General features: G+C 48.2%; 1 protein-coding gene across 4 annotated transcripts; it reads right to left on the reverse strand.

Moving 5' to 3' along the window:
* Positions 1–6,473: 6,473 nt before the first annotated feature.
* Positions 6,474–25,917, reverse strand: sec24b (SEC24 homolog B, COPII coat complex component). Of its 4 annotated transcripts, none has more exons than XM_076048069.1 (24): positions 25,665–25,917; positions 23,953–24,627; positions 22,235–22,399; positions 20,223–20,363; positions 18,184–18,264; positions 17,347–17,510; positions 16,405–16,589; positions 16,071–16,173; positions 14,677–14,800; positions 14,199–14,308; positions 13,830–13,942; positions 13,610–13,728; positions 13,396–13,451; positions 13,050–13,256; positions 12,548–12,671; positions 11,498–11,656; positions 11,165–11,338; positions 10,646–10,756; positions 10,378–10,553; positions 9,032–9,169; positions 8,801–8,905; positions 8,200–8,292; positions 7,873–7,976; positions 6,474–7,055 (listed from the first exon to the last, which is right to left on the reverse strand). In XM_076048069.1, exons 1-24 carry the CDS (start codon positions 25,756–25,758, stop codon positions 6,941–6,943), a joined length of 3,636 nt encoding a protein of 1,211 aa, XP_075904184.1. In that variant the 5' UTR covers positions 25,759–25,917; the 3' UTR covers positions 6,474–6,940. The 4 variants fall into 4 exon arrangements, with proteins under 4 accessions (XP_075904184.1, XP_075904183.1, XP_075904186.1 ...); XM_076048068.1 differs by having other exon boundaries at positions 14,677–14,803; XM_076048071.1 differs by lacking the exon at positions 22,235–22,399 and having other exon boundaries at positions 14,677–14,803.
* Positions 25,918–26,275: the final 358 nt, after the last annotated feature.

Raw genomic sequence — 26,275 nt, forward strand, 5'->3', positions numbered from 1 at the left:
ACACACACACACACACACACACACACACACACACACACACACAGCTGCCAACTTGTTGTGAGTCAGGGACTGAACGTCACCCCATCAGAACTCACCGGCGACATCAGCAGGTGACGTCTCCCCTTCCACCGAAAGACAAAGTCAGCTTCCCACGCTGTGAGATCATCGTCTGCAGCGCCCACCTGCTGATGGCATCTTTGACTGGAAGTCCTAATGGGCTTGGAGCCATGACGGACGACCAGCAGCACAAACTGCAGCTGATGGGTTTTTCATTAAATATTTACAAGGACAAAAGCGATTCGCTGGATGCTTTTCAGGACTCGAAGCGAAAGTGACTGCGGTGGAAACTTTTTGGAAGTCAAGCGGAAGGCTTCAGTTGGGGCAGCTGGACTTGTTCTGTCACGCGTTCGCCCATCATTCGAAAGGCTTCTTCGGTTCTGAAAGAAGATCTGTGGAAGCCTTTCAGATGAGAGGCGAAAGGTCTTCAAGATCGACTTAACCCTTCCACTTGAAGATGACCTTGATGACCGAGGACCTTCACCAACCTTTTGGAGGTGCAAGCACCCACACTGTGTCGGCATGGACGAGCAATTTGCTCAGTCATGAAATTGGCGTTATAATTATTAAAACCTTGGGCAAAGTTCTCTAAAATCACAGGCCTTTGTTTAAACACTTCCTTTTCTGACGGGCTCTTTGTCAAACAGATGTGTGAAATACAGTGAAACACTTCAGACGCATTTCAAACATCTTCCTGTCATTGTTCCGCTGAAAGTTCACATAGACTCAAGTGGACTGGCTTTGAATCTAATTTTTTTTTGTTTGTTTGCAATTATGGACAATCACTGCCTGATATCGGAACAAATCGAAGATCCTCAAATAGATTTTTCTCCTCGGGGCACCCGAGTTGTCTGAAGGTCACACAAAGTTCCCAAGACAAACACGGCTCAGAGGCAGCAGCAGCAGCAGCAGCTTCGTCCTCCCCATGATAACAAACCCGTACGGAGAACCTGGTGAGCACAGCGGGATCCTATTAATAACTCCAGATCTGTGGGAACCAGAGGGTCCATCCTCCCGACGGCTGCGCCGCTGTATTTCAACTGCTGCTGCTGTGAATCCAACTCTTCATGAGATGTAAATATCTCGTTTTTATCCTTTACCCTACAAATATTTTTATTGCCTCATTTATTTTCAGTTAATTATTTCCCCAATGTGGGATTAATAAATGCATTCTATTCTCTCTGAGAGAAAAAAAAAAAAACAAGCTCACGTTGAGCAGAAGTCGTGCTGCCGAGTCAGACAGGAAGGCCTCAATTAGCTGCTGCAGGGTGCTAAGACGCTGCAATGCAACAGGACGTGCCGGTCCAGGAAGGAAGCAGCCGATGTGTGAAGACGGTGGGGAGGGGGGGGGGGGTCGGCTTGCCAGTCTGATACGAAGGTTTTGACTTTTTAAATTTCACGTAGTGAAGATGATGTGTCAGCAGACGCATCGTCTGATGCTTCGGCCGCTGCTCGGACATGTCTGAGCAGCCACTGTATGAGGAGGAATTACATTTGAGGAGGAAAGTAATGTAGTACAGTAGCAGTAATGGTGGATTTTACAGGCATCTACTTTACTGAAATAAGATAACGAAACATACTTCTGCTGGATTTTCACAAAAGAGCACCAACAACTTTTGTCGTCACTTCTGGATGTCTGTGGAGACGACTCGTCGAAACTGTTTGCTGTCTTTGACAAAAATCCGCTCATTTCATCTTCATTTTAGCTTTCAACAACACACACTGGTGTATTTTTTTTTAGCTCCCCCCCCCCCCAAAAGGCAGGGGGACCCTGGACCGTGGCGGTATGCCAGCCATGCCGAACCCTTAACGTAAAGGAAAAAAATGCATGGGAAAGGAGATTTGCACTCAAGATTGTCAAAGCGGCCCACTAAGAGTGAAGTTGAGTTTTGTTTTTCCAGCCCTCTAACTGGCAGAAAAGGTGGGAAGCCAAGACTCTGGAGCAGGAAACAACTTTCCAGCTCAGTTTGGGGATCCGACCAACACAATGGAAGCTTTGGAGGAGCTGCACCCCCGAGCGGCTCGAGGGCAGGATCTCTTGCGTAATTGGTGGGATTTATACGTTGCCTGTCAAAAACAGGGGGCCCCGGAGAAGGTACCAGCTTCTGTGGGGAAGCGGGGGCGGAGGGAGAGTCTGGAAAACAGCAGCGGGCGTGTTTCAACAGGGGAGCGTCGCAGCCAATTGGAAAAGAGCAGTTAAAGCAGTGAACTTCACACCTTGGCTTTATATATATGGATTTTTTAATATTTTTTAGAAATGTTCCAATTTCCAAAATATGGTCAGCGGAAAACAAGAATCCTCTAAAGCAGCGTTTCTCAACTGGTGGGTCGCAGACCTGTTTTGATTGATTTCTTTCTTCTTTTTGGGGGGATTTTAAGACATATATATATATATATATATATATATATATATATATTTAATAAGATGTCAGGCATTTATTTTGCCGGACACACATTTCAATTAAATAATTTCAATAATTTATTTACATTGCGTCTTCTATTTTTGTGGAATAAAGTTGGGTTGCGAAATTCATCATCAGGAAAACAACGTGGGTCCTGAGACTCCACCAGTTGAGAACCTTCTGGAAATGAGCGTTTTGTGAGAGAATTTTCAGCGATGCTTTCTGCTGATATAATTCCTCCTGTTTTCCCGAGCACAGCACGCATCGCTCCCTAACGCAGAGGGAAAAGGGATTCCTCGGGGTGGCAGGAAATGAGCGCTTTTGCAGAAAATCCCACCGCTTCTTTCTCTTAACGCGCCCCTGCAACCCGTTACAAGGTTTTTCCCCTCCCTCTGAAGTCCTTCTGCATGTGGTTCAAGTTGAGGACTCGGCGGGTGGAATGCTCGTCAAAATAAAGCGCGCTCCTCCTCCTCCTCCTCCTCCTCCTCCTCCAGCTCCATCGTGAGGCTGCGCCGCACCAAAAGCTGATCAAACGGGCTGCCTGTGGTGGGCGTGGCCATAAGGAGGCGCCGCGAGTTTTACAGCACCGACGATTTCTTCGACAGACAAGAGAGGTCAAGCTCCCATGGAGCTCTGAGCTTCTCCTTGAAGTCCTCAACCAGCTCCACCCCAGTTCCAAGGGAGTTCCAGGAGCCCATCCACAGTGACAACACCCCCCCCCCTCCCCCCGCTGTTTTTCCTTCTGCTTTAGAGCGGAGCCAAGAGGCGACTCCCACACACTCCCAGAGCGTATCGGCAGCAGATAACCTGCGAGGGCACGAGACCGGAGCTGCATCACAGTCCAGCAATGCGCTCCTGATTTCCAGCCAGGCGGCGCCAGCGGACTCCCGACAGCTGCCTCCTGTCAGAGGAGCAGCAAGGGGAAAAACTCGGGCAGAAGTCGCTGATGACGGAAGTCGGGCCGTCGACGCAGAGAATATATAGAAGTATTTACGTGGTACTGAGCCTATTACGATCTCGAAATAACGTGAAAAATGTTCACGTAAAGTGAGAAACTTTCACGTAAACGCATGAAAAATATCACGTAAAAACGTGAGAATTTCACAAATAAAAAGTGAAAATTATCACCTAAATACAACAATTTTAACATGATTACGTGAGAAATATTTTTTAGAATGGCAGTAATACGCTCCTGTATTTCAGCACCAAGCGGTATCTTCTTTTCCCTGATGAAAAATTCATCAGTGTTTGCAAGCGTCGCTTTATTTTTACGTTTCTTCGCCAGCCCTAAAAGCACTTCAACGTCTGGCGGGAAGGACGCCGGCCGAGGAAAACACGACGCTGAGAACAAGCGAATTCCGGTATCGGGAGGAAAGGTTGGGAGTGGCGGGAGGTTCCGGATGGCCCCGGAGAGCCGTGTTAAATAAAGCGCAGAGAGGACAGCGCTCTATTGTTTTGTCCGTCTGCTAATTAAAGGAAAAAAAAGGGAGGAGAGCCGCGTCAACATGGTGTCTGCCGCGACGGACGCGAAGGCCCCATGAAGAGAAACCTCCGAGAAAGATCCTTCGGTCGCGGCGCCGCGCACGGCCAGGAGAGCGTGCGAGGAGCGGAACCTCCGTCACGGTCGCAGAGAGCGCAGCGAGTCTGGGGACGACTTTATCAACGTGGATGTGGGAGATTTTTTCCAACGTATTGACTCATTGACTCTGATTTCACACCACGGTGTGAAAGTTCCCGCTTTCCACGGGCTGCTTCTCCACTGGGAACATGTGGGAAGCAGCCGTGCTGCAAATGAAGTGCCACTCGGGCCGCTGTGTGTGTGTGTGTGTGTGTGTGTGTGTGTGTGTGTGTGTGTGTGTGTTTACTAGAGCCCATTAGCTTCAAGAGCAGTTCACGGCTTCTTCCTCTGCTGCTTAAGCAGCTCCACTCGACTGGAAGAAACACACAGACTAGTTAATCCAGGGCTGGGCAAACCTTTAGACTGGTGGGCCACAGTGGGTTCTAAAATTTGACCGAGGGGCCGGAGCAGCAGCAGATGGATACAGTGTTTTGGTGACCCAACGCCTTAGTTTCACGTTTTTACTTGAGACTTTTCACGAAATAACATGATTACGCGATAATTTTCATGTTATAACGTGAAACGATCGCGCTATTTCGTGAAACTATCACGTAATAATTATCACATTATTTCGTAATAACGTTCATGTTATAACGTGATAATAAGCCCTGTTTTTTTTTTTTTTTCTTCTCGTGTGGCAGCGATGAGCTTCCGTAAAAACAAACAAAAACAAAGTTACTAAAACATTTCCGTCTTTGAAGTCCGACGTAGCATCATTAGCTTTTCTAATATAATACAGTTCCTTCAAGTTCGGCCGACTGGACTAACAGGCCGCATATGGGCCTGAGGCTGGAGCTGCTGCACTGACATTCAGGAATAAGAACAAAAACAGGGCCCCCCGTGTTTGTTGACAGGAGCTCGTCAAGTGGAAAATGGTTCAATCTCAACGCATTCTCAGGGACTCTGGCAGGATGCGATTGTTGTTTCAAGTGTTTGGGGGAGCAAAATATCTGTGGAACAAAATACTTTCTGGCACATTCAGAGACACGATCTCTGTTACGCCGCTGCGGCAAAGTGAGGTTTTCATCGACAGGAAGTAGGAATGCGTCTTTTGCTGCGAGTTAAAATGAGACATCAGTAGCAATGCTGGTAACTTGCAGGTGACCAGTGTCCTGGCTGGGAATGGCGCCGCACAGACTGGGAGAAAATGACAGAAGCCTTCTGTGGGAATATTTACCTGATAATTAGTGAGGAATGTGCATTATTCTTCAATTGCAATGAGCTACATCACAGCCTGCCTGGGTTTCTCCTCTGAATCTACTGATCTCAGCAGCACTAAACAACCTCATTAGGGTGTAATTTCACACACACACACACACACACACACACACACACACACACACACACACACACACACACACACACACACACACACACACACACACAATCTGTCTAAAATCAGTGCTTTTCTATTTTTGTGTTTGGCCATGATATAATTCAACCTTGCTTTCAGGCTGCGGCCAGGGTGGCAGGGAAGGAGGCATCGCTGTCTGCTGCCGGCGGTGCAGAAAACGTTGGCCCTGGTAACGTGACTGGATGAAGGGCTGTGATATTACGTAATATTGCAATTTTGTGACTGGAGCCCATTGTTTGACTGCGACGTTGTGCGACGAGTCAAAAGCTAGCAGCACGCCACGTGTGGCGCCCCCTATCGACTCATATCTATCGGCGCTTTGTTGGAACCTTCCGCGTGTTTGGACAGGGGAGCCCTCAGAGGGCGGAGCCAACACCTGGACGCAGATCCCCGCTTCAAAACTTCCTCCTGGACGGAGCCAGGAGGCGGAGCCACCGAGACGTGAGGGCGGAGGGGGCGCCGGGGGGGAAGGATTTCCTCAGCGCGGAGGGAAGGAGAAGACGTCCCGGGGCGTCGACGGTACGGTGGACTCCTGGGTCGCTGCCGCCGGGGCAGGAACGCACGGCCCTTCATCACAGCGAGCCGTCCAGCAGAGGCGGATCCTTCCGCCCCTCGCCTCCGACGTCACCGTCGCACGGAAATCACACGGAATATTTTCCTCAGATTTATTTAATAAGCTGGTTCATAAATTATCGCACATAAAAGATCTTCTCTTTACTTACAAAGTAGATAGAGATAGTAAAACAAACCAAAAGACGCTGACAGTTGTGGGCTGTAGGGGGGTGGGGGGGTTCACATTGCGGTAGTTGCGGGGAGTGTGTGTGTGTGTGTGTGTGTGTGTGGGGGGGGGGGGGGGGGGGGGGGGGGCGTGAACACGGTTTCCTCGTTAGCAGCAGCAGCTCTGGATCTCAGAAGCCCATTTAAAAAAACCAGACGAGGGAACGCCGGTCAGTCCTCCAGTGTGTTCGACGCAGTTTCAGAGTGAACGTGGTGGCGGGTGAGCGGGGAGGGGGGGGGAGTGTGAAGGGGTACGAATTTAAAAAAATAAAATAAAATAAAATAAAATACAAACGAACAAAACCAGCAGGAGCTACATCATGATAGGCTCACGAGAAAAACGACTGAAACACAAAAAACGAGGTGAGGAGGCGTCAAGTTCAGGTGGAGCGGCTCCACCTTCCTTCGCTCCTTCCTGCTATTTCAATTCCTTCATTAAAAGCGTAAAATCGCACCTTCTGTCTGTGCTTCCTTCCCTCGGGGGGGGGAGGGACCGACCGACCGACCGACCGACCGACCGACCGAGGGGCTTCCAGGGCAGAGTTGTTTACTCACGGCTGTCTTGGGAGGAGCTGTGGTAGAGGGTGGGTGGGTTGGGTCGGGTGGTGGGGGGGCACCTCGCTAAAAACTGACCACCCGGACTGCAGGGGGCGAAGCCGAGCTACTGTTCAACTTTCACTGATGGATGAGATCCTCTTCGTATTGGCTGGCGGCTGGCGCAGGATGTCCCGCCTACTTGGACGCCTGCTGCTGGATCTGCTTGAGGAAGTCGTGGTAGGACGAGGCCGAGTCGCAGCGCTCCTCCACCAGGTGCTGCCACAGCGTCACTTTGGACGGCCCGTCGTCCCTGCACCGGCAAACACACCACAGAGAGAGAGGGAGGGAGGGAGAGGGAGAGAGAGAGAGAGAGAGAGAGAGAGAGAGAGGACAAAAGAAATGATGAGAGAGAGAAATAATGCGGTCATGTCAATAAAAACTTGACAAAATAAAACAGGAAATTGTGCACAAATAACACAAATTAATGTTTTGTGGGATTTTTTGGCCATAGAAACTTTATTGGTAAGATAATCTTTTTAATCTTTTCATCATTCTACACTGTAGAAACTGAGGACATCAAAGATATGAGCAAGATATATGTAATCATCAGAAGGGTTTGCTGTGTGCTCCGCGCAACAACCTAATGAAAGTGATTACTAACAGTGAATAAATGAGAAAAATTATTATTATTTTTTTGTCTATACAGTAAAACAACTACGTGTCCTCGAGCAAATGACCGATTCAATGCGACTCCAGAAAGATCTGGGTGAGAGACAATGGCAGAAATGGGTCGTTTATGTGGATCGTGTATGTATGTGGTTTACATATAGGATCATTTGTCTTTTGGATGTACTGTTTACCCCCGGACCCTGAATGTGTGTTCAAAGTTCTCTGTTTGCTTCTTGAAAAAGATGAAAATTACTTATAAATAAAGAGTTAAAAAAAATAAAAAATAAAAAAAAATACAATGTATAAATGGACAGAAGGTAGGAAGCTGCCCGAAGCTGCGCTCTCTCAGAGGCAATGAAACACGTGGCAGAAACCTCAGGGAGGAAAGAGGAGGTGTTTGTGCGAGAGCTGCAGGGTGTGATGAGGGGACCTGACTGCAGTCTCAAGGTGTTGCTTACTTGACCACGTGTATCATGCAGCTGAACGCTCGGTTGTCCTGCAGCCAGTCCACGAACGCTCGCACTCTCTCCGACAGCGGCGTCTCCAGCTCGGGAATGTGACACTGCAATTGCAAAATAAATAAATAAATAAATGAATAAATAAATAAAGCCTAACAACAACAACATCAGCAACATCAGTGTTCCGCTGACAGGAAGGAAATCAAACAGCAGTGCAGGCTGCAGAACGGAGCAGAAGCGCCGATCGGTGGTGCGCTTCCACTGGGCGATTTTAAGGGGATTTGAATCACGGCCGTCACGCCACTCCCCGTCCAGAACTCCACTGACCATGTCGGGGGGTATGGAGGCGTAGTTGGCGCGACCCAGGACGTCCCGGATGAACATCTCGCTGCAGCTGCGGCCGATCCACAGGTAAAACACCTGCACGGACAGGAAAAAAAAAAAAAAAAAACGCTGTCGTGTTTTTTTCTCCACATCTCAAAAGGTGAAATAGTTCTGTTCTTTAGGCAACACTTTCTGTGAAGGTCTACTGTATACGGAGTGTCTTTATAAGGAAATATAATCACTTTATAAGGCATTACAAAACAAGTAATACATGTAATGTTCATTGTGATGTATGACAAATATATAATACCCATATACCTAAACTTTCTTTTTAAAGTTTAGTTTCTTTTTTTTTTATAAATAGTATGTTATGCCGTCCAGGACTTCCCAGGTATAAAACATTATAAATGATATTATAATACATTGTTACCACGTATAATCATTTATAAACGTTGTAAGAACATGGTTATGAACATTTCTGTTTTATAAGTGCCTTATTAAGGCATAATAATGCCTTTGTAAGGCACTTATAACGCATCATACAATAGACCTTCGCAGAAAGCGTTGCCATTCTTTTGACTGCAAACAGAAGCTAAGAGCTCACGTAGCCACAGTCCATGAGGAAGGCGCCGTCTCTGCTCAGCCTCTCTGTGGACAGGTGAAGCAGCTGCGGCTGTGGGACCACCATGTCGTTCAGGTGGAGCGCCCCCTGCAGGTGGGGGGCCGACGGCACACACACACACAGCGTTATGAGCGGTAAAGGTGATCGACGGGCACAGTGGAGGTATAATCCTCATTATCTCATTACATTCAACTCCACCCCCCCCACACACACCTTGTCAGACATGTCGTCCAGCCGGTACAGGTCCGGGTGAACCATCCGCATCAGCTGCTGCAGCGGCTGAGTCTTGAACTCGCACATGGCGAAGACCCGCTCGTCCAGCCGCGTGCTCGTCCCCGTCCGCAAGGCTTTCTGGGAAACAAACACAAAGTCTCGCTCAATGATGTTGACGTTTCCCCGACTGTTCTTCTCAACTTTATGCACATTGTTTGTTTCTTAACTGTTAACTTCTTACTTGTTTAGATTTTTTATTTTCAACCAATTTCACTTTGATTTTACTTTAAAGTTGCTTTTGAATTTGAATTTTTGAGTTCTGTGTTCATCTTTAAACGATGAATTGTTCAGCTTCTGCCCCTCCCACGCTTTGGAGCAGCTCCAACACATCTGAGCCTGCTGAATACTGATGGAAGAGCTCATCTACACACCTGGTAAAGAGAGAGTGCTATACTGCAGTACTACCCAGAAAATTAGAATATCCTGAAAAGGTTGTAGTATTTCTGCAATTCAACTTAAAAGGTGAAGTTGACATATTATATAAAGGAATAATATGCAAATCAATACATTTCAAGCTTTTATTTCTTTGGATTTTGCTGATCAGGTCTTGCAGCTTAAAAAAAAAACTCAAATTCAAAAACTCAGAAAATTAGTTTGTGGGTTTTAATAAGTTGAAAATCTTAATCAGCAAAGTTACAACAAGGAACTGCTTGAGATGTCAATTTGCGTGGAATGGCTCAATAGAATTTTGTTGGTTTCATCTTTTATCTTAAATTGCCAAAATAAAACAACTTTTACTTGATATTCTAATTTCTGGGGTAGTACCTGTACACACCTGGTAAAGAGAGAATACTACACTATATCTCGGAACACCACCACATTCTGTAACGGCTTGGTCTTCACACATCCATCAGATGGAGAAAACAATGAGTCATTTATGCAGTTGCTGACTTCATTCTTAATATTCATATTTCACTTCATTCCGTGATGCAACCCAAACTCATGAAGGGCTCCTCCACCGGCAGACCTTCAGCCGGGGTCGTCGTGATGCAATGAGGGAGGATTAAGCTCAGGAAGCTCTGAGTTGCTGCCCGTCTGTCTTTTTGTGACGGCAGCTTCACACACGTGTCAGTGGCCGCGCCCTGGATGTGTGAAAGAACGAGTTGTGGCTCGACGTAAGGAGCTCGCGCACGTGTGCGCGTGTGTCTGAGAGCATTTCTAGATCTACATTATGAAGCTCAATGGCGACGGTGAGTCACTGTGTGTGTGTGTGTGAGTGTGAGTGTGTGTGTGAGTGTGTGTGTGAGTGTGTGTGTGTGAGTGTGTGTGTGAGCACGCTTCCACACCTGTTTGAGCAGAGCGAGGATGTAGACGGGGAAGAGGCGCATGGAGGCGGGGACCACCAGGCCCGACTGCTGCAGGTTGGACACGTTGCTCTTGTAGGCGCTGATCAGATCCACCACGGCGTTGACCAGGGCCTCGCGAGCGTCCGCCAGGCTGGACGATATCGACCTGTCGATGGCTGGGAGCGCAGCAACATTTATTGACGACAAACTCCATTTTCAGTTTTTTTGTTTTTTTCCTTTGTTGCCCCACCATCTCATTCAAACTCACCCATGTTGGCCAGCAGACAGGTGATGGCCTGGACATCAGCGCCGGCGTACACGTCGCTCAGCTGGTTGACCACGGGCAGGCAGAGGGTGTGGACGCGGATCCTCCTCTTGCCTGCGAGAACACACACACACACACACACACACACACACACACACACACACACACACACGAGACATGAGACATTTTTGACAGCCATCGCATAACGACAAAACACTGGCAAAGCAACTGCATTGCTGCAGAAGATTTCTGAAATTTTCAGGGTTTTTTTCTATTCCTGAAATTTTGTGCATCGCGCTTGTCAAGCTCTGACTTTCTGTCAGTCTTTGTTCGAGAGGTGATCGAAGCAGATCCAGCAGGAAGCCCAAGAACCAGGAGGAAATACAGAAAGACAGAAACTACAAAAGCAGCAACCACGAGCCCGTCGAACAGTAAAATGATTCCCACGGCTGCTGCGAGACGATGCCACTGCAACACTGCGAATGACATCCATCCCTGGGTGTGACGGGTTACTGCTGTTACCTTTGCAGGAGGTGTAGAGCAGAGCGGCCTGGAAGCACGCCAGCGACGAGTCGGCCAGCGAGTCCTCGATGGACATCTGGACAGCGAAGGCCGAGTCCGGGTTCACGTTGGCCAGGGACAGCAGGTCGGTGGAGCGCACGAAGAAGTTCCCGTGGAAGGTGTGGATGGACAGACCTGGCGGGAAACTGCCATCAGTCCCCCGGGAACACACACACACACACACACACACACACACACACACACACACACACACACACACACACACACACACACACACACACACACACACACACACACACACACACGCGCGCTCCTGCGACAGTCGTCCGTTACCTTTGGTGCAGCGAATCCTCATGACGGCCTCGAAGCCGATCTTCCTGCTGAGGTAGCGCTCCAAGTCCCGCTGGAGCTTCTCCAGCTGCGCCGGGTTGTGGATGTGGTGGAAGGAGGGGTAGTAAAAGATGCTGCCCGCAGAGTACTTGGAGATACAAGCTGTGGGGGGGAGGGAAGAGAAAGACTGACAGACTGCATCCAGAACCTCCAGACTCACTCCAGCGTTCATCCACATGCCAGGACTGCGTTAAGTAACCAACCTGCCACCTGCATGCTCTGCACTTTGAATGGCTGCATTTTAAATTGGTGTATTTTACTGTGCACTGTTCTATTTTTTTGAGTTTATTTGTCCTGAAAAGTACAATCAACTCAATTCAATTCAATTCAATTCAATACTGACTGCTCAACGATTAAAATTCAATTCTTGCACCACAGAGAAGTTGCTTTGCTACATGGGTTGAATCTGATCAGACATTTATTGAACAAGTTTTCGTTCTACGTGGTTTTTGTTTTGTTCTGAAAATGGACAAGCGCCGCCCCCTGCTGGTTGGACTGGGCTATTGCAGAAATGATCAGGCGCCTTCAGTGCTGTAAGCAGCTGCGTTTGTTTCTATGACGGTTTTTCACAAAATAGAAGTGATATTTCAAAATTTCCATTGAATGGTGTGAAGCGCATAAGCCGTAATTCTCGTCAGATCTCGTCCCGCGAGACCCCACTTTTACGGAGGAACAAAACATTTGGCATTTTAGGAGGAGCTATTTGAAGTGAACTGGTTACGCAGCCCCCGTACGTCACGTCCGCTGACGTATAAATGCGAAAAAGAAGTCTTTCCATGAAACTTTTGCGATGTACCTCTATATGGATACGTCTGGAAAAACCTCCTCATGAGAGCGTCAAAACATTTTAGCCACATCAGAGAGGTTTTTCCAAGTTTAGGTGTTTGCATTACCAGTACGTTTTAATTGCGATATTTAGGTTTTGCGCAATTCTAGGGGGAAGGGAAACGCAGCTGCTGAGACCCGAGTGGAAATGTTGCGTGTTGTTCTTACACAGCGACGCCAGGTCGGCGTACTGGGAGCTGAGCAGGAAGAGATCCACTCCGATCTGCTGACCCGAGCAGTCCAGAGCCAGTTTCTTGTAGAAGTCGGTGGCCGGGCCGAGGTGCTGAACTCCCTGACAATGAAAAGAAGGAGTCACTTTTTACCTGAGAATATGAGCGCTAACTGGTTTCTGGAGGGTTACAGGAGCAACAATGAAAATGCTACGCTGGGATGTGTTGTTTGGAGTCTTTCAGGTGAGAGATGACGGCACACAACATTGAAATCCTAGGAGGAAAAACCTGAACTGAAACCTGTAAGGTGGTTTGAACGGGTAATAAAAGTGAGTTGAGGCAGGAAGATAAACACAGCACGGTACATAAAGAATCCCCACAGCAGGGGGTTCCTCACTGCACTGGAAGAAAATCTGCTCCACTAAATCAACCTGGTCGCACTGCACTTCAAAATAAAAGGCAGTTTAAAAAAAACCCATTCAACAGGTCGGGTCTCTTGCCTTTGTGCTGGAGCGCTGGTTGGGGTCCTCCCTCGACTGCAGCGCCCCGGCGCCCAGCGTCGGCAACTGGGTCTGAAACACGGTGACGCGCCCCCCGGTGGGCGACATGAGCTTGAAGGCAGCCTGCAGCGCCGGGCCCAGGGCGCTTTGGGTCTCCCTGCTCTGGGCGAACATGGCCGGCAGCGACGTCAGCAGGTCGTTCACCAGCTGCACCAGCGGGAGACGGAGGAGGAGGAGGAAGAGGAGAAGGAGGAAGAGGAGGACAATGCACAGAGGAGAACAGCCGGGATGTTCAGGTCCATTTAAAAAGCATCATTTGCGTGCTTTAAGTACTGCTGCATGTTACCTCCTTGCTTTCCTTGAGGTTCACCATCAGACTGTCATGTGAGGGAATGAAGACATCTGGCGGAGAGAGAGAGAGAGAGAGAGAGAGAGAGAGAGAGAAACAACCATAATGATTCCCGACTTTTGAAATCCATCCAGGTGAAAAGAGAAAAAAGGAAAAGAAAAAAGACGGTGGCGGCGCATTAAATCATCTGCTGCGCTTCTGTTTGCGGTACCGTCGATGTCGGACACCACCAGCATCTGCGGCTGGGACAGCTTCTCCTGCAGGTTGTAGAAGTGGATGGTGCTGTCGAAGGTGAGAAAGCCCACCTTGGTGCGAGCGTCCCCGGGTAACCTGAGACACAGACGGCACCCCCCCGCCCCCTGGGTTTAATCCACTGGAGGTCAGTGTGAGAGTGTGTGTGTGTGTTAGTGTGTGTGTTGAGCAGCTCTCACCTGTCCAGGTTGTCCAGGAGGGATTCGCAGAGATACTTCAGGTAGCCCGACTCCACCGCGTTGTGGGAGACGTCGAGGACGAACAGGTAGGCAGCAGGCTGAGGAGGCCGCAGCTGAAACCACAGCGAACACACATGGAGACGTTATTATGATTGATGACAATGATCAATGTGCTTTATATGATTAAAAAAAATAAAAATCAACATTCAAACGCGTTTAAAAAACAAAGAACAGTCTTCAAAGACACAATGCAGAGAAAAAAAGACCACTGGCTATTGTGGAACTGAGGTCCTGTGTCCAAAATTCTGAACAACACCCCCTTGAAGCGCAACTCTGCTGCTCTCTAGTGGTCACAGACGGGCAGTTTACCATGTAGTCGGAGGAGGCGATGAACTCCACGGTGGAGTTGCGGACCTCTGGCCTCTTGTGAGGCTCCCCGTACGACCTGGTGACCGGGTTGTACATGAACTCATCTGGCACTGGGTGGGGGGAGAGTAGAAGCGGGGAGTCAGAGCGAGACCAATCACCTGGACTGGAACAGACAGAGAGAGAGAGAGAGAGAGAGAGAGAGAGAGAGAGAGAGAGAGAGAGAGAGAGAGAGAGAGAGAGAGAGAGACAACAGAGAGAGAGAGGGAGACAGAGAGAGAGAGAGAGAGAGCGAGACAGAGAGAGACAGACAGAGAGAGAGAGGGAGACAGAGAGAGAGAGAGAGAGAGAGACAGAGAGAGGGAGAGAGAGAGCGAGACAGAGAGAGACAGACAGAGAGAGAGAGGGAGACAGAGAGAGAGAGAGAGAGAGAGACAGAGAGAGGGAGAGAGACAGAGAGAGAGAGAGAACAGCTCCGTACCATCGTTGACCCGGTAACACAGGTTGCACTTCCACCTGCGCTGGTCCAGGAATGTGACGAAGGGGTTGATGTAGGTGCGACAGGAGCGGCAGCGCACAATGGTGTTGGATGTGATCACTGGCAGCTGCTGCAGAGACAGAGAGGACGGCGGTGACATGAGGAGCAAGCAAGTCTCCTTGCAGCCGTTCAAGTTTCTGCAGACACTCTCAGACACTCTGCTCTCAGTGCTTCTGCTGTAGAAACACCTGCTTGTTGTTCCATCTTGTGCCTCTCAGTGTGTAAGTACAGAACTCTGATGCATTCACAGCAGAGGATGCCGAAACACACCAAGCGTCGCATATCGCAAAACAAATCATCATTCGATGGCAAATCCAGATATATCCCAGAAAGTAAATCTTAGCGTCTGCCAGCTCATATTACATGTATGAGTGTCAAGGTCGCAACGGTGTCGCGAACATGATTTGGAGGAAATTTAAGTGTTTTTTTTTCTCGAAAGTTGTGAAAGTATTTTTGCTGGGTTTTTTTGTTTTTTTTAAACCTGAGGTGAAAAAAAAAAATCCAAAAATCGTATCGTTCTGAAACACATATTGAAACCAAGGTATTGGTATTGCATCTAAAGATTTTGAACGATACCCAGCCCCACTCCCTGTGCATCGGCGACACTCATGATATCGGCCGTAAGCCTGTTGAATATTTTTGGTGGCAGTGCGACTCTTGGAAATATCTAAAATACTTTCAGGCGGATGAACCAAACATTAATAAATATCGCGTGTACAGCACGAGAGGTTCTGGCAGCGTCGCAGGCGCGTGGGGGGGTGAGCCAAAGCGCATTATATCACCGACAATAACTGCCAAGACTGTGTGTGTTTTTTGAGGCCGAGTTGACTGGAAAGCATCCAGACCTTGGAAACAGATTCAGTTGAAATAAACTCGACCCACTTCCGCCACTTTCCTGCGGCCCGAGCGACGCTCGCAGGGGGGGGGTTTGGGGGGCAGAGCTGCCACTGCGCTGCTGGTTGCTGCTGTTGCTGCTGCAGTTCGTCAGCTCACGCGCTCCAGTGACACGCCGGCGTCACGGTGGAGCAACACCTCTATAAATACAGCCTGGCTACTTCCTGCTCCCAAACACCTTCCCCTCGCCGCCTGCCCCTGCCACTTTGTTCTGAGAGGGTAGTATTAGCATTAGCATTAGCATTAGCATTAGCAAATAGGAAAATAATGTGATATGTTAAAATATCAGACTGCTGCAAGAAGTAAGAACTTCGTCAGTGGTTCAGCAGATTACCGGGGCATCACTAAGCCATCCTAATAATGAGCTTTTTAAGACTTGAAAACATTGCATATTGAGTCTCATGTCGAATGATGGGGGGGATGACTGGAAGATGCAAACTGACCTGTAGGTCTCTGAAGGGGTGCAGCAGGAGGCCCAGAGGGAGTCTGGCCTTGTTCAGCAGAGCCTGAGTCTGAGGGATGCTGCTCAGCGTGCACCTGAAGGTCCTGACCACCACACACACAGGAGAGACACACGCACGGGTGAGACGTAGGAAGGAGCCGCTACGCAGCGACTGACAAGTGCTGCTGTGCATCAGAGGTCCAGCATCGGCCACTTTTGCAAATAATTTAAAAAAAGAAATCGTACTCTTGAAGTTCAGTATTTATAGAAAAAATAATCAACAACAAAAAGCAGGGCGAGTTCCAAAGCGAACAGTCCCCTGCTATGGAACTCACTGCGGACTGCAGTTGACCTTCTTGAGCTCAGGGCTGAGGTTGGGTTCGGGGGCTTCCAGAGGCCTGGGGGGCAGCAGGTTCCTCTCCTGCAGCAGGTTGACCGGCCGCAGGGCCTCCACCTCCAGCTCGGGGACGCCGCTGAGGCCTCCCAGCGCCGCCGACAGCTGCGAGAGGTTGGGGAATGTCTGCGGTGAGAGGGGGAGAGGCAGAGAATTGAATTGAATTGAATTGAATTGAATTGAATTGAATTGAAATGAATTGAATTCTGTATTCAAGCATTAAAAAAACACAAGTGCTAAACGAAACAAAACTTATTTAAACCTTCCCCGATTCACTTGGAGTCTTTATCAAAATGTATTACAACAAGATATTTAATGCAGCTATTAAACATTAGCAACTATTACATGACTACAATTATCTCACTATTATATTACAGCACTATATTATACCAAGGTACTGTGAGTATTATGCACATAAACTACATTAGTACTATAAATAGTAATACTAAGTATTATACACACAAATACCATGTATTACAATATATTAGAGTATATTGGGTTGTCCAATGACTGAAAGGTTGGCAGTTGAAATCCCGCTGCTTCCCGGTCTACCCTGGTGTCCTTGGGCAAGACACTGAAGCCACATTGCATCGTACGAATGTGAGTGGATGTTTGGTGGGCGGTGGTCGGAGGCCAGATTGGTGCAGATTGGCTGCCAGGCTTCCATCAGTCTGCCCAGGGCAGCTGTGGCTTCACATGGCGCTCACCACCACCACCACCACCACCACCACCACCACCAGTGTGAATGAATAATGGCTTCAACGAAAAGTGCCAATTCATTTTATTTATTTACGATATTACTGCGTCCAGAGAGAGACGAGCGGAGGAAGAGGAGGAGGAGTAGGAGGAGGAGGAGGAGGAGGAGACGCCAGCAGGGCCTCACCTGGGAGTACTGGTTGTAGCCCGTCTGTCCGTAGGGGTCGTGAGAGGGGGAGGGGTCCCCGTGGGAGGCCGCCTCCGGCCCGTAGCCGGCCTGCTGCATGTGGTAGTCATAGCTACCGTAGCGCACCACCTGGTTGGTCAGGCCTTCACAGGGCGGCATCACATCTGCGCACAATCAAAAGCCAGAGCACACGAGTGAGACGCTGGCCTGGCGGGCAGAGGAGCGGAGATTAGTGAGGCCACACGGATCAGTGGGGGTCGCCCATATCAGGGTTTGCTGTGTGTGTGTGTGTGTGTGTGTGTGTGTGTGTGTGTGTGTGTGTGTGTGTGTGTGTGTGTGTGTGTCCTATTTCCCTGGCATGCTTTTACATAATTTGAGAAGTGCATCTCATCATCCTTTCAGTGAAAGTGAAAGACAACAATCTCCCATGCATCTCTACAACACATTTTATTAAATAAATGACTTTTTCATGATCGTTGTTTTCTTTTGTTTCTCATGAAAAAGATTCTCATCACGCTGAGGTTTTTAATTGTTAATTTAATTTAAAAAATATATATATATGTTTATAGAACCAAAACAAATTGTTCTGTAATATTTTATTTACGATTACTTCCTATACACAGTTTGAAACCTTAAACGTAAGTTTGTTTTTTTAACTTAAAAATGTTTAAGGAAGTCACATTTCCGAAGAGCTGCAGCAGCTATTTTCCATCTCAAACCACAAACGCGTGCGACAAACTTGAAGCAGACAGAACCGTTAAAAGAAAAAAGAGAGAGCACAACAACTGCGGACATGAAAGATCACAGTGACATCAAGTGCAGTCCTGGCCAACGTACCCGGGTAGCTGCCTCCTTCCAGGCAGTCGTAGCTGTTGGGAACCGGGGAGGCGGTGCCGGTGGAGGAGGAGGAGTCGCCACCTGACGGAGACACACACACACAAAGTGGGTTAGTGGGTGGGTTGGGGGGGCACCAACAGTCAAAAGTTTGGACACATACTTTTAATTGAATGGCTTTCCTTTCATTTTCATGACTGTTGACATTGCAGATTGTCACTCAAGGCATCAAAACTATGAATGAACACGTGTGGGATACGGAGTAAACAGAAAAGTCTGAAATAATTCAAACAAGTTCTATTCTATTGAGCCATTCCACGCAAATTGACATCTCAAGCAGTTCCTTGTTGTAGCTTTGCTGATTAAGATTTTCAGCTTATTAAAACCACAAACCCACAAACTCAGATAATTAGAATACTGTGAAAAGCTTCAGTTTGGTAGCTTCAAAGAGTCCAAAGAATCCCAAACCCCTGCAAAAAGGTCCTGAGCCTTTAAAAAGTCTGTCAGAAGGGTTCACACGTGGGCAACCTGCAACAACAACCTTTGCAGGAGATCCTAATGTTCTGGCTAGTGCTGCATATTGACATCTTCAGCGTGCATCTACAGTGGAGAAAGTAGTAAAGATAAAGAAGGAACGGGTGCGTCCAAACTTTTGACAGGTAAGAGTACAAATGTAAAAACGTATATAAATAATGTTTACATAGAGATGACTGCCTGCAACTACCTTCACTTCTAACTCGTCATTTTCAACCCTAGTCCTGTGTCTCCCTCTGCAGCGACGCACTGAACACAGTGAGTGAACAGATAAACTCGGGTGGCCGCGCTTCTCTCCGCCCGGCTGTTTTTCCTCTTTTCTGTGTGCGATGGCGGCCGGTGCTGCCAGGAGGATTAGCGCCGGCCAAATATCTGAATGAAGCCATTAATCCAGGCGAGGGGAGGGGAGGGGTCGGAGGTGGTGGTGGGGGGGCGGGGGTGTGTGTGTGGGGGGGGGGTGTTCAACAGCAGCGGACGAGAACCCTGGCAGACAGATCATTGGACGGCGAGCGATCCAATTATGTCAGACTAAGTAGGGCAAGAGGACTTGTGGATTATCAGCAGGCGGTGGAGGAGGTGGAGGAGGAGGAGGAGGAGGGGGAGGAGGAGGAGGCGGCTGAGCCTCTTACCCCTCATCCAAGACACTACCAACACCTCCATTAACCTGCATTCTGACAATTCCCCGCTCAGGAAAATAACCAAGGCACTCTTTCCTATTTGAGACCAGCAGCTCAGTCATTAATACTGAACATTGATAAGTGAGCGTCTGGAACAGGAGTCACCCGAGAGCGCCTGCAGGGGTACCGAGTCACATGAAGGGCCGAATGGATGACGTACTGTACGTCTATTCCGTGACTTACTCACTCTTAATATCATTTCTTCAAGTTCGGCGGGCCGCATTAGAAAGCGTAACGGGCCGCACATGGCCCCCGGGCCGTAGTTTGGCCATGCGTGAACTAACCTGTCACCTCGAGACTTTTTTAAAAAAATATATTTTTTTGGAACAAATACTTTATGATTCCCGGCGGGAAGACGGACGGCAGGCACAGGGTTGTGTTATGAAACGCGAGGACTGAAGAGCTTTTCAATGTTTTGGGTGATCAGCGAGCGACAACAGCGGGGGGGTAGTGAACACGACACGGAGCAGCCGTCCCCTGAGCTGCCGTCCAGGGAGCGACTATATTTAAAGTCTCGTTAACCTCTGCATGATGACACAGGGCCACTGGGACGGTCATGAGCAGAGCACCTGTGTGTTGCATAACACACACACACACACACACACACACACACACACACACACACACACACACACACACACACACACACACACACACACACACAGCATTAAGTATTAGTAAAACATCTAATGAGCCAATCAGAAAGAGGAAGACGAAGAGTTGACGAAGGTGAGGGTGGAGCTCAGCGGGAGAGGAGTTGAGGAGGGCGGAGTTAAGAGTGGATGAAGGTTTTGTCGGTGGTGTGGAGGCAATAAAGAGCATCAAGCAGACCTGCTTCCTCGTCCTCCTCCTCTTCATCGTCGTCGTCGTCATCTTCGTCGGAGCCGGACGACGAGGGTGCGGCGGCCGGGTCCGAGGCGGGCGCAGAGGCCGAGCTAGCGCCACTATTGGCCGCATAGCCGTACTGCAGGCCTGTCGGGGGTGGGGGGAGGGGTGGGGGGACAGGGGAGGGGGAGGGGCAGCAGAAGAGGAACAGGTTGCACGTGTTTGTACACAAAAACTGCTTTTAAGCTTCATTTGACGGCCCTGAGAATCGCCGCCGAGCACCAGGTGTCCACTAGAGGGCGCTGGCTTCACACACGCAAGCATCAAAAGTTTGGACACGCCTGTTCCTTCTTTATCTTTACTGCTTTCTACACAGTGGATCGGGGGTCGCCGACCTTTACAAGCCTGAAAACTACTTCATGGGAAGTGATTCACTTGAAGGGCAACTTGTTTGCTCCGCTCTCCATTGTTTTCAGTTAGACCTTGAGTTATGCACCATTACTAATGACACTCCTCTATGTGGAGACAGTAATCACATTAATGATTACGTTGCCGACCCCTGCTGTAGATACACACTGCAGACATCAAATCTATGACCAAGAGATGTGGATTAATGTGGCAAAAGAAAAAAAAAAAAAAGCTAAACACCTATAAATATGTTATGTTGTATATATTTTATATGAAAGGTGGCTATTCTAGATCATCTAAAACATAGAACTTCAATCATAGTTTTGATGCCCTGAGTGACAATCTACAATGTCAACAGTCATCAGTCATGAAAATGAAAGAAAAACCATTCAATCAGATCAGAAGTGCGTGTCCAAACTTTTGTGAACAAATTAAATATTTATGCAAGTTTCTCTTTTCCTGGTGCGTGTATTCATTATTATTACCGACTCTGTGCACACATCTATCTATGAATCTCTCTGCGTCGTCCAAAAACTCTTGATGCTGGTCGACCTCATTGTCAACAGTTTTGTGTTACTGGTGCGTCGCTGTGCGGGTGCCGAGCGTTGTGTTATCTTGACCGGGAGCTTCGGCGCAGTCGTAGCCGCAGCAACAGCGGGGGGCGGGCAAAGTTTTCAAGTGAGCAGCTGGTTTGCCTAACCTGAAACTCTCATATTTGCATACAGAGTGGGGCACACCTGCACGTTCCATAAGGCCTCTGTGTGTGTCAGTGAGATGGGCAGCAGCTGTGCACATGTAAACCCTACCTATGCACTGGTGCTCTAAATCTAGTGCAGGATTCCACAAAACCAAACTGTATGCGTTAACATAGGTTGGCAGGAGCCACAATAGAAAGGAGGCAACGTTAACATCAACGACTTCCATCATGTTTCTTCCACCGCAAACATTTTCTGTTTGGCTTTAAAAAGTAAAAAAAAAAAAGAGAATTCATCCCATTCATTTTCTATTATTATTGTAAGTGTTGCTTCGTCCGCTCGTGTAAAAAAACAACACATGCAAACGCCGGCGCTCCATCCCTGCGCTGGCTTGACCGGCTGTGACACGACCAGCAGCAGAGCGGCTGAACAGATCGAGGTCCGTTTGTTAGTGTTGTAGTCAAGACGGCACCAACGCAGACCAAGACCTTGTCAATACTAGAGAGTACCGAGATGGAGACAAGACCAAGACTTTATATATCAAAGAAAAAAGACAAAACAGAAAAAAATGACCAGTGTCTTTTTTATCAATTTTGAACCATTTTGAAAAAAAAACAACTTTGCTTGATAAAATAAATAAAAAAAAATTAACCAGTAATAAGGGGACAGGGTGTCAGAAACAGAGCGGAAAAACAGCAGCAGATGGATTATTTTCTGTTATTATCGTGTCATTACAGTGTACAGCTGAATCTCAACCGGTCTTGATCAAAAATCCCCAGTCCGTCCAGTCCGAGACCGGGACAAGACCCAGTAAAAAAGGCCTGGAGACTCAAGACCAACCTCCAGGACTACAACACTAGCATTCGTCACGTTTGTCAACAATACGACAGCATCAAATCAAATCAATGCGGTTACCTCTGTGATGTCCAGGTGAGGAGTGGACCGAGGCGGAGGGGGTCCCAGAGGGGGGTCGGTCCATGTCTGCTGCCCCTCCAGCACCACCGCTGTGAGGAGGGAGCCCAGCGTAGGAGTTGTAGCTCAGGGTGTCCTGGTGGCTCTGGTGCTCGTAGTGCTGCTGGACTGTGTGTTTGGACACAGAGGAGACAAGTGGCGTTAACACTGGAAGAAGTGCGTGACCGACAGCGACAGCGGCAGCAGCAGCAGCAGCAGCAGCGGCAGCAGCAGCAGCAGCAGCGGCAGCAGGCCTCAGGCTGCCTGCAGTGTTTGGAGCAGCCATGTCCTTGTTAGGTATACAACGTGCCCGCATGATTTTTCACACTCGCATCAGCTGACAAAAAGCGTCTGCCCGAAGCTTAGAAAAAAAAAACCCTTTCAGCCTGTTTCTTATTTAGTGACGGGTAGGAGTTCAAACCACCCTCAATGTAAACACGCCGGGCTGCGCTTGCTCATCCATCCTGCCAGCGTCGAGCGGAAAGCTTTTTAAGTCGACGTGCAGATGACACGAACCATAGGTGACTAACTTTGGCCTGCAGTGTAATTATTATTAGATTTGGCCCCGCGAGTCCAATTTTCTGTATAACTATCAACGTTCACCCAGGACTTTGTCCAGGACATTTGGGCAACACTGTGAGTGGGAGAAGACGGATGAGAAATACGGGACGCGAGCGACCGCGACCCTGGCCAGCGTAAAATCTACGGCGGACTTTCATGGAGAAGCAGCCGTTTGCCTGCGGCAAATACTTTCAATTCAAGTTGTTGTTCTCGATATTCCCCAATTTGTACTGAGTCTCAATGTTGTTTTATTAACGCTGCTGGAGTGTGATTTTTTAAATGGACCAAAAGGAGCGAGACTTTTTCCGACCCATTTGAATATGATGAGCAAAAGGTTTCGTGCAGTCATCTTCAAAGGTTTCCCTGCGCTTTCAAATGCTTTTTAATCTATTATTATTATTTCTTTTTTTTTTTACCAGATAGATGTGTGAAATGAATCAAGAGGACTTAACAAATGTTCCCTGTGTTGTGTAATTTCCCTGATCCAACACCACCTATCAAAAGACTGCTTAAGAGCCAATAAGACGCTTGTAAAATAAATACATTCAATCAGATCAGAAGTGCGTGTCCAAACTTTTGTGAACAAATCAAATATTTATGCAAGTTTTTCTTTTCCTGATGCGTGTATTCATTATTATTACTGACTCTGTGCACACATCTATGCATCTTTTGAAATTCTAGCAGGACATTCTGCTAGAGTTACATTCTGGCCTGTAGTCCACATTCTAGTGCTATGGAAGGAGCTATGGAAGGATAACGCTGGCGTGTGCAAACTGACGTTCCAGTTTCTCTCGGAAGGCATCAAAACTACGTATGAACACACATGGAATTATGTAGGAAACAATAAAAGTGTAAAATAACTCAAACGTGTTTTATATTGAAATTTTTCAAAATAGCCACCTTGCTTAAAAAACATATTTAACATCGATCTGCAGTGTAGAAAGTACTAAAGACGAAAAAAATGCACAAGAAGGAGTGTCCAAACTTTTGGCTGGTGGTGTGTACGTGATGGTAAAATCCTGACAAAGATCAGAGAAAGACGCTCCAGACATGATGCCGTCACGCTGCCGCAGTCCCCTGACGATAAAGCCCACGCTAGGTTTGTCGAGTAACACACTGACCTGCAGCTCCTTGTCCGTTGACCATGGGCGCCGCATCGCCACCATAGCCCGGCTGGCCGGCTGCGACGAAGGCTGGCTGGGGGGTCCCGTACTGGTGCAGAGGGGCCCTGATCTGGGTGGGCATGACTCCGGGTCCCGGCGGTGTGCTCTGGTGGGAGGAACTCAGGGTGCCGAACTGGCTGCTTCCCGGCGCAGAGGGGTATGAAACAATAGGATAGAGGGGAGCTCCAGGGTCGCTGGCCGGAGCAGCCACTAGACTTGGCTGCTGCTGCTGCTGCTGCTGTTGTGTAGGGGGAGCAGAGTATGACTGCTGTCCATAGTAAGATCCTGGAGTGGTGTATGGAGGATGCTGCTGCTGCTGCTGCTGGTTGTACTGGGCATTTGACGGCGGCGGTCGCTGAGATGGAGCAGGGGCAGCATATGGCTGTGGAGGAGGGGCAGAGCTCGGGGGAGCGGCGTAGGGTGATGTTGCTACATGCTGCTGCTGCTGCTGCTGAGGATGATGGTGGTGGTGGTGGTGGTTGCCCTGGTAATAGTGGGCACTGTTGGTGACGGGTGCTTTGTTGGGAGCAGGCTGTGCAGGGATTGTGGGGTAGCTCTGCTGATGAGGTGGGGCTGCAGCAGGTGCATAGCAGCCCGGAGGCGGATACATGGACTGGTAGGTTTGTGCTGGACCTGCAGCGAGACAACAGAAAATCCTCTCAGTGTGTGACATTCAGAGGCAAATCTCAATAGAGGAAACCAGGTACAAACGGAAGTGGAAGTGTTTGTATGTTTACTGCACAGAGAGCCGTTAAATGTATTAAAAGATGTGTATCTGTTATAGGGGTAGAATTGGGGAACAACATCAACATGCATTTAAACTCACGAATGGCATTGGTCTGTAAAGGTATCTTTGAGGGATATATGCAGAAATAAAGTTTTTTCTTATTTCTATTATTATTTGAATTTATAGTTTTGCTTGTTTCAGTGTTTTTGTTGGTAGAATAAAGCCGTTTATATTTTTTTATTATTATTTGTATGTAGGCGAGACGTATATAAGCATTTAGCTTCTGCCTCAGCCTATTCAGTAAAAGGAAGATGTACGGTCAAAAACCACCCTTCATTGTTTGTATTTCTGTGCTTTGAAATGACTGGATAAAGTCAATCAAAATCACAATCAAAGTCATACAACAGCGGTGCTCTGTGTAAGAGCTCCACAAAAGCAGGCTCTCCTGTCCTGACTGCAGTGCTGCTGCTGATGATGATAGAGGCTAGCCGCTGACTTAGCCTCAGCAGAAACCCACTGCTGAGCATCACTGGCAGCCCCACTCCACTTGACCATAACCGTGGAGACAGTCCTGTTCGGATTTATTGATTCAAATCGTGTCAAATTATTTGTTTAAACAGCAAAGGTTCATTGCAGGAATGGGCATCACTGAGCGAAAACAGCCGGGGGAAAAAAATCGATATTTAAATAGCGTCCGCGCTAAGCTACGAGCTACCTTAAGCTTGATAGTTTGCCATGATTACAAGTCAGGTGCTTCCGATGCGACCTCGACAACATTTGTGCACACGTCACCACAATTCGTTTAGGTGTAAAAAAGTGACGATGCGCTCTGACACAAAACGCCGCAATTTGTACAATGACAATAATGCAACTGGTATCGCGGAGGGTTAGCAAGCTAAGGCTAGCCAGCCGGGGCTAATCGCCTCTGACAGCCCCGCCTCACCGTTCTGGTAGGGGGACGCAGCTCCGCCGTTCGCCGCCGAGCCGTGGCTGTAGCCGACGGGGCTGTTTCCGTTCGTGAAACCCGGCGAAGACATCGCCCCCGTCCGCCCGTACGTCCTTTATGCCCCACAGGTGGACAATTTGGGTTAAACGCGCATGGGGGCGCAACCCGTCCCGTAAGCCTTGGTTCCAGCAGAGGAGTGCGGCAGAAAGCCCCGCAGCAGCCTGGCCAGGTCCTCCTCGGTTAGGGATGAAGACTGAAGTTTTCGGTGTTAGGGGGGGATGTTAGGATCTCATCAGCTTGTTGTGGTCCTAACACCCCCTCTAACGGACATTCGGTGGAATTACACTTTGCTTTATTTTTCTTCTTTAGACTTGACTGCTCCAGAATTGACTTTGATTTTCTTTTTTATGATGTCCAGAGTGTCCAAGTCCAATAGGAATGTAACAAAGACTTACATTAAAGCAAATTATGCATTTCACAGAAAGACAAGCCTATGACATGAAGGGCATGGTTTGCATGGCCTATAAACAATTCTGCACGTCTAAAGATAAAAAATAAAATAAAAATAAAATACAAAGGTTATAGTATTTGGCAAATAACACACTGAA

Source organism: Nelusetta ayraudi, unplaced genomic scaffold (genome assembly GCF_046127955.1).
Source record: "Nelusetta ayraudi isolate G7.1 ecotype Tasmania unplaced genomic scaffold, CSIRO-AGI_Nayr_v1 ptg000097l, whole genome shotgun sequence".
NCBI classification, from domain to species: domain Eukaryota; kingdom Metazoa; phylum Chordata; class Actinopteri; order Tetraodontiformes; family Monacanthidae; genus Nelusetta; species Nelusetta ayraudi.

Excerpts from the sequence above, each read along its gene's own strand:
- sec24b (XM_076048068.1), bottom strand. The coding sequence starts at position 25,758 with ATGTCTTCGCCGGGTTTCACGAACGGAAACAGCCCCGTCGGCTACAGC. Across the intron at positions 9,170-10,377 it reads TCCTCGCTCTGCTCAAACAG|AAAGCCTTGCGGACGGGGAC; the intron begins GTGTGGAAGCGT and ends TTTGTTTCCCAG. Across the intron at positions 7,056-7,872 it reads TGCATGATACACGTGGTCAA|GGACGACGGGCCGTCCAAAG; the intron begins GTAAGCAACACC and ends TTGCCGGTGCAG.